The sequence below is a fragment of the Dasypus novemcinctus genome, chromosome 7, assembly GCF_030445035.2.
Source record: "Dasypus novemcinctus isolate mDasNov1 chromosome 7, mDasNov1.1.hap2, whole genome shotgun sequence".
Classification (NCBI taxonomy): domain Eukaryota; kingdom Metazoa; phylum Chordata; class Mammalia; order Cingulata; family Dasypodidae; genus Dasypus; species Dasypus novemcinctus.
In genome coordinates this window covers 134,499,498-134,513,020 of record NC_080679.1, presented here as the reverse complement: position 1 = coordinate 134,513,020, position 13,523 = coordinate 134,499,498, and the positions used below count along the sequence as shown (strand labels likewise).

At 39.3% G+C, this 13,523-nt stretch overlaps 1 protein-coding gene across 5 annotated transcripts in view; it reads right to left on the bottom strand.

Annotated features, from left to right (window-relative positions):
* The window catches only part of UGGT1 (UDP-glucose glycoprotein glucosyltransferase 1), a 111,350-nt gene that overhangs the window by 40,870 nt on the left and 56,957 nt on the right, over positions 1 to 13,523 (bottom strand). For 4 of the 5 annotated variants that reach the window (XM_004457806.5, XM_071216499.1, XM_071216498.1 and 1 more), the window contains 6 exons: positions 11,950 to 12,048; positions 11,135 to 11,158; positions 10,541 to 10,635; positions 7,683 to 7,889; positions 6,831 to 6,962; positions 5,966 to 6,096 (listed from right to left, as the gene is read on the bottom strand). In XM_004457806.5, coding sequence (XP_004457863.1) covers positions 5,966 to 6,096; positions 6,831 to 6,962; positions 7,683 to 7,889; positions 10,541 to 10,635; positions 11,135 to 11,158; positions 11,950 to 12,048 — 688 coding nt within the window. The remainder of the gene's footprint in view (positions 1 to 5,965; positions 6,097 to 6,830; positions 6,963 to 7,682; positions 7,890 to 10,540; positions 10,636 to 11,134; positions 11,159 to 11,949; positions 12,049 to 13,523) is intronic. The other variant, XM_071216497.1, reaches the window with a different exon arrangement.

The following is a 13,523-nucleotide window of genomic DNA, read 5'->3' as shown; positions in this document are numbered from 1 at the left end:
CACAACAGTGTAGTGTGTTAGTGTAGGGGTGTTGTACGGGAATTGTATACATGTGCATGATCATTCTGTAAGTTCATAACTTCTGTAATAAAAATATATTTTAAAAAAATACATAGGCTGACAAAAAGGATAAAAAAACATAAGCCATCCAATCCATATGCTGCCTACAAGAAACCAACCTTAAACCTAGGGATATAAATTGGCTGAAAGTGAAAGGTTGGGAAAAAGATACTCCATGCATACATTAACCAAAAAAGTGCAGGGGTAGCTACACTAATATTGGACAAAACAGACTTTAAAAACAAAAAATGTTGTAAGAGATAAAGAAGGTCATTATATACTAATAAAAGGGACAATCTACCAGGAAGAAATAAGTCAGAAATAGCCATGTACCATAGATATTTGCTCAAAATATATGAGGCAAACTCTGTCAGAACTGAAGGGAGAAATAGAGATCTCTACAATAATCATTGGAGATTTCAACACTCCACTCATGTCATTAGATACAACAACTAGACAGAAGATCAACAAGGAAACAGAGAACTTGAACAACAGGATAAACAAGCAGACCTAACAGACATACACAGAACGATGAATCCCAAATCAATGGGTCATACATTCTTCTCAAGTGCTGATGGATCTTTCTCCAGGATAGACCACATATTAGGTCACAAGGTAACTTTCAACAAATACAAAAAGACTGAAATTATACAAAGCACCTTCTCAGACCATAAAGGAATGAAACTGGAAATCAGATGGATGATAAAGAGGAAAATTCACAAATGTGTGGAGGCTAAACAACACACTCCTAAACAAGCAGTGGGTGAAAGAAGAAACTGTAAGAGAAAATAGTAAATATCTTGAGATGAATGAAAACGAGAACACAACTTATGGTTTATGTTCTAAAAGTTTTTGTGGTGATGAATGTACAACACTGTGATTATACTAAAATCTACTGATTGAACACTTTGGATAGATCATATGGTATGTGAAAATTCCTCAATAAAACAGCTTAATAAATAAATAATTGTGCAAGAAGAGCCAGAAATAGCAGCTATGTACAACAAGGGAAAGAGAGAGATTAAGAGGTGAAGAATTTTCATTTGTCTGCTTTTTTATTATTATTATTGAAATAATAAAAACACTCTAATAATGATTAAAGTTATGAATGCACAACTATGTGATTATACCAAATACCACTGATTGTACACTTTGGATGAACTGTATGTTTTATTAATATGTACCATAAAATTGATTCATTAAAAAAAAAACTTATAGGACACAGTGAAAGCAATGCTGAGAGGGAAAGCCCTAAATGCCTATATTAAAAAAAGAAGAAAGGACTTCTGGGGAGATGGAGGATTAGAGAGGCAGCAGGATCACTTCTATCCCAGAAAAATAGCTAGAGGACAGGCAGAGACTCTTTGGAGGGCTGCTCTGTTGCTCTGGACACCAGGGGAAGGTGAGACACCGCCAAGAAGAGAGAGGGATGAAGGAAAGGAGTCTCAGCTGGCTGCAAAAATTCTGTGAGTAAAGGGCAGCAGTAGTAGCTGTTGACCATCCCCTAACCCTTGGAGCAAACAGCAGTCAGCAGATTGCAGCAGCTGTGGGCTCAAGAAAGGGGAGAGGGAGGGACACACACTACAGAAAATTCAGATTTTGGCTAGCTGCATTGGGCTGTTGCATTGGAGGGGTCGAAGACTTCCAGGCTGGGTGTGGCCCTGACATTGTTTGCACAGGGAGCTAAAGACAATTTGCCTTCTCAAATACCTTCACTACTGCCCTGGCTAGCTGCTGAGGATGTAGGGAGAGGGAGGCCAAGGGAGAACAACTCCTGAGAAAGTTTGTTAGGGAGGCCTGGCCAGCCCTTAAGACATTGCTTCTGCACCACCCACAACAGAGTTAGCCTGAATGCATTCCCCTGTAGCGGGGTCTGAGCAGAGGGCTGCCAAAGAACACCATCTGCTGGCAGAACAGAAAAATGCATGAAATATGGGAAAAATAAAAAACAAAAGAGGAAGGCAGGTGCCTTTACTGCCCACTCTCCAACACCCTTGGAAATTGGCCTCCACCACATGACTCAGTCCTCAGACCTGATTTGAGCAGTTAAAACGGGCAATCTGAAATATCTATAACAAGTTTAATAAAGAAGTAAATAACTGGTAGCATGCAGCTACGTACCAGTAAATCCCTAGGTGAAGAGAAACGGAACATCACAGTAAACTCAGCATCAGAAAATGAATGCCTAGACACCAGCAAAAAATACAAGCCATACTAAGAAAAAGAAGATAACTCAGGCAAAGTCACAAATCAAAGCTCCAGATGAAACAAAGGACTTGAAATAACTAATCAAGGAGGTTCATACAAATTTCCTAAATCAAATCATGGCATCAAAGGACAACATGGTTAAAGAAATAAAAGATATTAAGAAAACACTAGGGGAAGCAGATTTGGCTCAACGAATAGCGTGTCTACCTACCACACGGGAGATCCAGGGTTTAAACCCAGGGCCTCCTGACCCGTGTGGAGCTGGCCCATGCGCAGTGCTGATGCGCGCAAGGAGTGCCGTGCCACGCAGGGGTGTCCCCCGTGTAGGGGAGCCCCAGGTGCAGGGAGTGCGCCCCGTAAGGAGAGCCGCCCAGTGCAAAAAAAGCGCAGCCTGCCCAGGAATGGCACCGCACACACGGAGAGCTGACGCAGCAAGATGATGCAACAAAAAGAGACACAGATTCCTGGTGCCATTGACAAGAATATAAGTGGACACAGAAGAACACACAGTGAATGGACACAGAGAGCAGACAACTGGGGGGAGGGGGTGGGCAAGGAAGGGGAGACAAAACATCTAAAAAATTAAAAAAAAAAAAGACGACACTGGGTGAGCACAAAGAAAATTCTGAAATCTTGGATAGAAAAATAACAGAGCCTATGGGAATGAAAGACACAATAAGTGAGATTAAAAATACAACATAGGCACACAACAGCAAATTTGAAATCATGGAACAAAGAATCAGCAAAGTAGAGAACAGAACAGCTGAAAATGAAGAGAAAGAAAACAGAGAAAAGTATGGGAAAAAATTAGCAAAGTCAGGGAGTTGAATGATAGCACAAAGTATACCAACATACATGTTATGGGAATTCCAGAAGAAGAGAAGGGAAAAGAGGCAGAAACTATTTGAAGAAATAACAGGTAAAAATTTCCCAATTCTCATGAAAGACATGAACATACATGTCCAGGAAGCACAGCGTACTTCAATTAGAATAAATCCTAATAGACCTACCCCAAGACACATAATATTCAGAATGCCAAATATAAAAAGAAAATTTTGAGAGCAGCAAGGGAGAAGGGAAACACCACATACAAGGGACATCCAATAAGACTTTGTGGTAATTTCTCTTCAGAAACCATGGAGGCAAGAAGACAGTGAAATGATGTAAGTAAGGTAATAAAAGAGAAAAACTGCCAGCCAAGAATTCTTCACCCAGCAAAACTGTCCTTCAAACATGACCATGAGTTTATAATATTCACAGATAAAGTGAAACTAAGAGAGTTCGTACACTTCTTAAGAATCTAGCTCTATAGGAAACACTAAAGGGGGTTCTGCAGCCAGAAAAGAGTAGAGAGAGAGGCTTGGAGGAGAGTGTAGAAGTAAAGACTATCAGAAAGAATAAGCAAAAGGGTAAAAAGACAGGCAAAAATAAGACATGACATGAAAGCCAAAGGATAAAAATGCCTTCACAATAATAACATTGACTATGAATGGATTAAACTCAGCTCATAGTGGATCAAAAACTTAAATATAAACGCCAGGACCATAAAACTACTAGAAGAAAATGTAGGGAAATATCTTAAAGATCTTGTGATAAATGGAGGTTTCCTGGACCTTACACTCAAAACACAAGCAACAAAAGAAAAAATAGATAATTGGGACATCTTCAAAATTAAACACCTTCACAACTCAGAGGACTTTGTCCAAAGGGTGAAAAGGCAGTTGACACAATGGGAGAAAATATTTGGAAATCACATCTCCAGTAAGCATTTAATAGCCATAATTTATAAAGAAATACTACAACTCAACAGTAAAATGATAAATGAGTCAATTAAAATCAGGCCAAAGACTGGAACAGACATTTGTCCAAAGAAATAAAAATGGCAAAAAAAAAAAAAAAAAAAGGAAAAAAGGTTCAACATCATTAGCAATTAGGGAAATGCAAATCAAAGCTACAATGAGATATCATTTCACACCTATTAGAATGGCCACTATTAAAATGACAAGTGCTGGAGAGGATGTGGAGAGATAGGAACACTTATTCACTGTTGGTGGGAATGTAGAATGGTACAGTCACTGTGGATGACTTTTGGCAGTTCCTAAGGAAGTTGAATATAGATTTGCCATGTGACCTGGCAATACCACTACTGGGTATATATACATAAGAATTGAGAGCAGTGACATGAAGAGACATCTGTGCACCAATATTCATAGTGGCATTTTTCACAATCACCAAAAGTTGGAGACAACTGAGGTGTCCATCATTGAATGAATGGATAAACAAACTATGGTGTACTCACACAATGGAATATTATGCAGCTATAAGAAGAAATGAAGTTGTAAAGCACATGACAGCATGAATGAATCTGGAGGACATTATGTAAAATGAAGCAAGCCAGACAAAATGACAAATACTCTACAATTGTGCTATTAACTAAATATATTATGTTAACTCATGGAGTTAATAACTAGAATATGGGTCATTGGAAAATAGAATGAGGTTAGAGAATGGAATGCTGAGGATTAATATGTGTAGAATTGGTAAAGGCTGTTTGTAAATCTTTGGGAATGGAATGAAATGGTGAAAGCACATCATACTGTAACTAACAGTGCTATTATGTGGGTATGACATTAGTTGAAAGGGAAGTTCTAAGGTCATGTATATTACTGGAAGGAAAGCTAAAAAATGTAACATGGGACTGTATAGCATTGTGAAACCTCATGTGAAATATAAGTATGGGTAATATTGCATATATAAGACAGTTTTTCTTTGAAACTGAACAAATGTATGTAAACATTACGAGATGTTACTACCATGTAAAGATACAATCAAAGCAAACTATGGACAGTAGTATATAGTAATATATTAATAATCTTTCATTAATGTTAGAAGAAAATATCCTAAGCAAAAGAAATTAGACATAAGGTACCACATATTGCTTGACTCCATCTATACAAAATATAACGATGGAAACAGAGTAGCAGCTATGTATGGCAGGGGAGGCATAGAGAGGTTGGGAGGTGATGAGATTTTTGTCTGCTTTTATTTATAATTATTATTGGAATAATGAAAATGCTTTAATAATGACCGAAGTGATGATTACACAACTCTGAGATTATACCAAATACCACTGATTGTACACTTTGGATGGACTGTATGCTTTATTAATATGTATCAATAAAATTGATTTGACAAAAAAAAAAAACAACTAACAAAAACCAATGCATCACCTTTAGAGAATGCGAGGGAAACAATTTATCATTGTGTACTGGTAAATAAAGGGAAAGAAGCCTTTTATTTGCCTTTTCTTCCTTGTACAAAATTAAACTCAAGAGTATCTAAACAGACAATGAGGGAAAGTATCTCTGTACAAAAGTATTCCAGGATAATAAATAACAGGCCTCTCTACTTTTGTTTATGTCTGGAATTTCCCAAAATAAAAAGTTTGAAAGAAAAAGGGAGAGGTAATTCAGTTCTTTAAATAGCAGTCTATGAAAGAAAATCAGGTTGATTGAACAGAAGCATAAATTAAAACCTGACTCAAAGAGCACTACTAAATTTTAAAGTTGCAAATAAACCACGATGGAACAGGTAGCATATGTGAATAACATATAATCCTAACTTCAACCAATGAGCAAAAGTCCAATTAATAGAGCCTCTATGACATGAACTAATTAACTTCTCAGGCAAAACTTACACATCTTCTTCTACCCGAAGCTGCTGAATATGAGATTTTATTTTCTGTCCTGAAGTTTTTAAGATGATATTTTCCAGGAGGTGGAAATCATCTTGGTTAAAGAGCTCACTATCCTCCAGTGGCCCAATGATCTGTGAAGAAAAGTCCAGGGTAGTTAGTGCTAGAGAAGTACCTGTAGACAGCAAACAATTAAGGAGTTCTACGAGGTCTTCAACTACCTTAACATCCAAATCACTTCGAAGACCCCTGGCATGTACACGTATAAATCAAATAGATTAAGAAATAAAAATAAAATGCAAATCAACTCATATGGTTATTTAAGTATTTTTATATAAAAGCAAACTTGGAAGTAAAAGAAGATTACAGTGAAGTTTTCACTAACTCTCACTGAATATAAATGACAAAGGCAAAATAAAAATGTGATGGTAGGTACTGGTGATTTTGCCCTAAGTGCTAAGAGTTTAAAGTTTTGTGTGCCCCCTGTGGCCTCATTTCTCTGGCATATTCTATAGATGCACAAACTACACAGTAAACCTACAAGGACATGGTCCCACAGGGGTTGAATGCTTTATGGACTAAAGCCTTTATGGTTTACGTTCTGAGAACGACCACACTCTCACCACCTAGTATAATGGCCGGACACAGCGAGAAAGGAGGAAGGTGCCATACCAGAACTTTTACGTCAAAAGGCATATTCTTTTAAAATAAGGGGGGCAGAAAATGATCATCAGCACTTTGTAAGCCCTAATCACCTTTGGGAAAAGAGTAGCTGTTTGAAGAGATTACTAGCTTCAGAGTAGAGTGCTGCAAAGACTGTTCATTGATCTAACTTGAAGTCAAGCTTGTCTCAGGACAAAATCCTCACCCTTCCATTGCTGATCACCGCCCTTTGTCCCTTCTTCAGCTTCAGAACCTCCCTGCAGTACATGGCATGAGACAAAATGAAATCCATTTTGGAAGATTCAAAGACCTCTTTAAAAAGACTGAAATCCATGCCCTAGGAGAGTAATTGTTATTAAGGAAAAGTAATTGTTATTAAGCAAACCATATAATGAATAAATCATAACATGCTCTTTTAGTGGAAAGTAATACTCCTTTTAATGATTGACATTATGGTGTCTCACTTTTCCATTCCCCCTCCCAATTTCCCCCACCTCCCATGTACTTCCTTTTCTTTTACATGATCTGGTCAAAATGGCAAATTATTCTTCATGATACCTTCATTCTGCATTTTTAAATCTTGCTAATTTTGTTTCAAGGGATAGCCTTTTATCTAAGAGAAACTTTTAAGTGAACTCATTGTTTTACAAGAAATTTTAAAACTACAAAAACCACTGTCAAAAGTCAATCAACATAATGAACAAATGTGGACTCCTATAGGAAACACATCAAGAACCTATAAGCTTCTAACTCACAGCTAACTCAAATCTCAGTTGTTTGGTCTACAAACAAATCAAATGTAGTCTGTCTTTTAAAAACTGTACAAAACAAATGGCTTTGTGCTTAAAACATACACAGCCTTATAACAAGCACATCTTGAAACCCAAGAAGTAATTAGACATAATTGTTGTTTCTTGGAAAGAGTCTTCCAAATTAAAAAAACATCCTCTGAGACAGTGGCATCCATGGGTGGCTGTGGTCAGGCACAGGCCAGCCCTGCCCCCACGGGAGTGAACTGCACGGCAAATGACAGAAGCCTCCTAGAGAGCAGACTCACCCCGACCGAGAAGTCTGCGATGCTGGCACCCGCAGCCAGGGCCTCCGCAGTCTCCTCCTTGGCCATTTTGGTGATGAAGTTCTTGGCGGAGCTGGAGGTCTGCGTCTGGAGAGCTGCCCAGATTGCCCTGGAGATCTGCGTGTTCTCATAACTTACGTCTTCACCAGGGTTATTGATCATGCTGATTCTAACATTGTTACTGGACTTCTAGGGACAAAATGGGAAATAAGTGTCAGAGGGCAGGTACTTCTTAATAAGCAGCATTAACATTAGCCAAACTCTGTAAGCAAGAAATAGTAACTCTTATAAAAGTCTTTGGATGCTCTTCTCTACACTCAGAATAAAACTCAAACGCGAGAGCCAGGCATCAAAAGCCCAACATGAATGGGCGGCCAAAGCCTACCTTTCCAACCTCATTTCTTACCTCCTGTAAACAGAGCACACAGTACAGACCACCGAGGTCCTACCCTTCCTCCATGTGCTTTTATTCTTCCAGCACATGTTGCCCCTCATGGTGGAATGCCCACCTGCCTATCTTCACTTCCTAAAGTTCAACCATTCTTCAAAACGCAGTTCAAATCCTTCTTTCTTCACAAGGCCCTTCCAGATTCCTAGTAAGAACTACTCTTTCCCTGGGTAAGAAGGCAAGAATTCATGTGGAAGAAGATATTTTGAACTCCTATAACCAAAAGAGAGCTTGTATCAAGAACATAAGCAGGGAAGCAGACTTCGCCCAGTGGTTAAGGCGTCCGCCTACCACATAGAGGTCCGCGATTCAAACCCCGGGCCTCCTTGACCCGTGTGGAGCTGGCCCATGCGCAGTGCTGATGCGCGCAGTGCCCTGCCACACAGGGGTGTTCCCCGCATAGAGGAGCCCCACGCGCAAGGAGAGCACCCCGTAAGGAGAGCCGCCCAGCGCGACAGAAAGCGCAGCCTGCCCAGGAATGGCACCGCACAGACGGAGAGCTGACACAAGAAGATGCAACAAAAAGATTCCCGGTGCCACTGAGAAGGACAGAAGCGGTCACAGAAGAATGCACAGCGAATAGACACAGAGAGTAGACAACTCGGGGGGAAGGGGAGAGAAATAAATAAATCTTAAAAAAAAAAAAGGAACATAGGCAAAAGACAGTCTTACTTATGTGTTTCAAAGGACATGTACAAGAATATTCATAGCAGCATTCTTCATAATAGCCCCAAACTAGAAACAACTCAATTGTCCATCAAGTAAACAACTTTGTGGTATAGCCATATGATACAATACTACACAATGGAAAAAGAACAAATTACCACTACTAATAACATCATGGATGAATCTTATAAAATGGTGAGCAAAGAACGCAGCACAAAAGAAGACACCAGATTCCATTTAAAGTTCAAATACACACCAACTATTCTACGATGTGAGAAGAGAGGAAATGATTGGGAGCACATGCAGGAGAAGCCTTCGGGAATTTGCTAATTCTTTATTTCTTGACTTGGTGGTGGCTCTGTGTTCGAGTTCTTTTGTGACACTGTGTACCCTGTGGTTTCTGCACTTCTTTTGTGCCATATTTTACTTCAATTAAGATATCATTTAACACATTAACCTCTCCCTCCCTGTGCTTCTCCTCTATCTCCATTTGTGCATTTATCCATTTGAGTTAGAGTGCCTTAAACACAGGTCTGTCTACACCCATGAAAACTGCACCTAATTCACCCTTGAACTGGCAATGGCACCTAATCTGCTGTACTGGACATAAAGGGTGCTCCATATGCCACTGAAATGGAAACCACCTGGATGCGCCCTTATTACAGTACACCTTCCTAGGGGATGGGGCAGAAAGGGGAAACAAGGAAGCTTGTGGCATTTGGATGAAGACCAATCTGAAATAGCTCAGGAAAAAGAATTTTAATGTCACATTCTCCATTGCCTTTCACTCAAGTTCCACTACTGACGTGCAGTAGATTTTCCAGAGCATCTCTGGGTGTATGCCTCTGGGAGCTGAGATCTGCTCTAATGAGAAGACTCCCTGGTAGGCCTGCATGGCACCCCCACGCCTGGTCTCTCTCCCCATAAGCAGCCTGTTTCCCACTGCAATATGCGGCAAGATCCTCCCAGCTTCCCTGCAGCGAGAGCACCAATAGTCATGCAATAACTTACAAGGACCAGCTCATTATTTGTCATGAAGAGAATCTATATTCCCTTAAACAAAGCATAGTGCTGCAGTCTTTGCTTTTCTTTCATACCAGCTGGCAGACCTCTGCAGAAACAACGCTCATTTCCTTCAGGACTTAAGGAATCAGGACCCCTATACCTTCCCACCAGACCAATTTCATCAGGATACAGACCCCAGAGAACAAGTGGAGCCTCAAACAAAAATACGAAAGGGAGAAATGGACGTGGCTCAACCAATTAGGTTCCCATCTACCATACAGAAGGTTCAGGTTCGATGCCCGGGGTCTCCTGGTGAGGGCAAGCTGGCCCCTCACGGAGTGCTGGCCCATGCGGGAATGCGGCCCCGCGCAGGAGAGCTGCTCTGTGTGAGAATGCCACCTTGGGCGGGAAAGCCACCATGCACAAGAGTGCTGGCCGACACAGAGAGCTCGCGCAACAAGATGACACAACAAGAGACAGAGAGGAGAGAAAATATGAAGACATAGCAGAACAGGGAGTTGAGGTGGCACAAGAGAGTAACTGCCTCTCTCCCACTCCGAAAGGTACCAGGAACAGTTCCCTGAGCCCCCTAATGAGAATACAAGCAGACATAGAAGAACACACAGCAAATGGACATGGAGAGCAGACAACGGGGGAACAGCATGGGGGAGAAATAAAATATATTTTTTTAAAAATACGAAAGGAAGTTATAAATACTTGCCTGATGTTTGATAGCATCATACAATAACTGCCTTCCAGAAGGGCTATCAAAATCCCCAACAATCCAAAAAGTAATTGGCCTAATAAAAGAATCATCTGTTGGAAAACAAAAACAACATATTGAGCTAGAGAAAAAAACAACACACATGCTATGTTTCAACATTTACTAAGCCAAATAATTTCTGAAAACCATGCAAAATAAAAGAAAATGACAAGTTCAGTATAGATACAAAGCAAAATTAATGAAACCACTATACAAGAACAAAAGCAGGGTAGCTTTCCATGTGGAAGAATTACAAACTAGGCACATGCAGTAGCTAATTCTAGTACAGTGTGGACATCTGTTAGCAAGTAAAATGAAAAAAAGTCTGAACATGTGAGTAACATGAAAGCTTTAATCATTAATTTGTAACTTGCTGAAATAGAATCTTTGCAAATATTTATGCCAAATTTATCTGCACTGATCTAGCCTACTGTTACCCACAAGTTGCAGAAACATCACAATAAAGTATTAATACATTCTGAATGACAATGATCCCTGAAATCACATAAGATAATGAAAAAAGTAATAGATCATTCTGAAATTTTAAGTTACCATAGACTTCCTTGGAGGACATTCCTGGACGAAAGGTAAAGGGAAAAGAGTAGAAGAAAAGAAAATGTCATTTCTATAATTAAGGCCTATTATAAGAGTCAAAACTTTAAATAATACCTAACATGACCTATTCTTCTTTCTGCTCCTTAAGTTCTATACTTGGGGGCTCAAATAAAGGCAGAAACTCCCACATCACTTATCATGGTTGTTCCAGTTCCCCCTGAGAACTGATTTCTTTGAGGAGTGATGGAGCGATTGCCTGTACTTATAATTGTTTGGGAAACTAGAAATTCCTCTAAAAGAAGAATACATGAAGATAAACGTAGCTACCTTAAATGAAAATCAGTTCTTTAAAAGGGGAATAAGTGTGACCAGATTTGAAAAATTATCTGTTCACAATGGAAAGGGCCATCACTTTATACAATCCACCCTGAATAAAAACACTAAAGATCAGTTTAAAAAATACAAAACTTTCCAGAGCTATTACCCTTTTACCTAACAGTGAAGCAGGCAAGTCAAACCAATTCTCAATCCATTGCCCCATTTAATATCATAAATGTTGCTCCATTTTGTAGACTGAAAGGTTTTTCCTTCTGACTTTACTATTTCATACCAAATTTATAGAAAGAACATCGAAATTTCAGATATATATAAAGAAACTTTAAACACGTCATTTATAGACTTGAAACATTATAAGAAATAATTAACAAAAGAAAATTATGATATCTCTTTCCCAACACACACTGAAGATTGAATTATTGTTCAGTTCCTAAAAAAAAAAATGCTGACTCCCACGTAAGCCTAAAGCAGGTTACCTTTCTTTGTCAAATAGTTCATACTGTTGGCTACAGCAGCAGTCTTGCCTTGGGAATCCAAGACAGTAAACCTAGCAAAATCATCCACAAAGAAGTTATCTGAAAAAGAAAAAAGAAAACAATTAAAACAAATTTCTAGGTAATGTGCTCAATATACTGAAATATAGCTTAAGCTACTGTTAATATTCAGCAGATTACCTGGTTTGACCATACTACAAGCTTTATAAAATGCATGTGTACAAAGTAGATGAACAAGTTCACATGACCCCTCCCACATAAACCACATGTTAAGTCACAAAGTTGATGAACAATTTATATTATCTCACATAATTATTATACATGTACATGTCAGTTTACGGTTTAAATGTAGTCTACTCCCACTTCTATCATCTAACTACTGGACAACAATCTCTTTGAGATCCCTTAACTCCATCTCTCCCTTCCATAATCCAGCCACTGGAATAAGCTCTCCTCTAATCTACTGGGGGGAGGAAGGGTGAAGAGGTTGAATGGGAAAGGAAATATATAAGAAAACTGATCATTTTTCCATGCTTGACAAAATTATGGGTTTTTTTGGTTATTATTATTTTTTTAACCTTAATAGAAACAGAAGGTCATTTTCATTATTTTTAGATATGTACCTTTTCCACTTAGTGCCCAAGGGCACTGCTCTGATGAATCATTTCCTCTCAGATTCCTCTTGCTAAAATTCCAGATCCTTCAAGTCTTCCACTTGATCTGAACTACCCAGCTTCCTATCTACAAAATGGTCTCCAGCCAGGTAGTAGAAACCCGGCTCTAGCAACCTCTCTGACCTTCTGCGCTTGTACACCCTGGCACCAAGGCCCAATACCACACACAGCTTGCTTGCCCATCTGTCCATCTATTCCTATGTCCACCCTTTTACTCATCTATCCTTGTGCTCAACAATGCATACTGCCTGCCAACTAGCCTTTCAGTCAGAACTCTAGAAGGCAAATGCAGAGAGACAGGCAGCAGATCAGTGGTTGTCAGGGGCTGGGGGAAAGCAGAAATGGGGACTGACTGCTAATGAGGGCATGGATTTTAGGGGAGGTGATGATAATGCTGATGGTGATGATGACTGCACGACCTTGTGGACATACTAAAACCACTGAATTTTACACTTTAAAAGGTTGAGCTTTATGGCATATAAACTACCTCAACAGAGCTGTATTTTTTTCAAAGGCATTCTTAGGTTCTCAGAGTAAAATTAGTTAAGATATTAGTCAGTATCATTGCTGACTGATTCTAGAATGAGGATGAAGGAAAGCAAGCCGCTGAACTGCTTCTGACTTGTGAAGACGCCAACAGTGAAAGCCCATTCTTACTGCCCAATGCCTGTTTAGTTTGGTATTGCCATAGCAATGGATATTTTGCAAAGGTCCACCTACCCTGCCCACCTGCCCCAATCATCCATTTTCAAAGCTTTTATCCAGGAAGGATTTCTCTCCCTTTGGAGGAAACTTGTGAATTTGAAAGCTCATATTATGAAGTCTGGGTGCAATGAGTTTAAACATAAAATTTTGTCATGATCTTGGATTATATTCTGAACA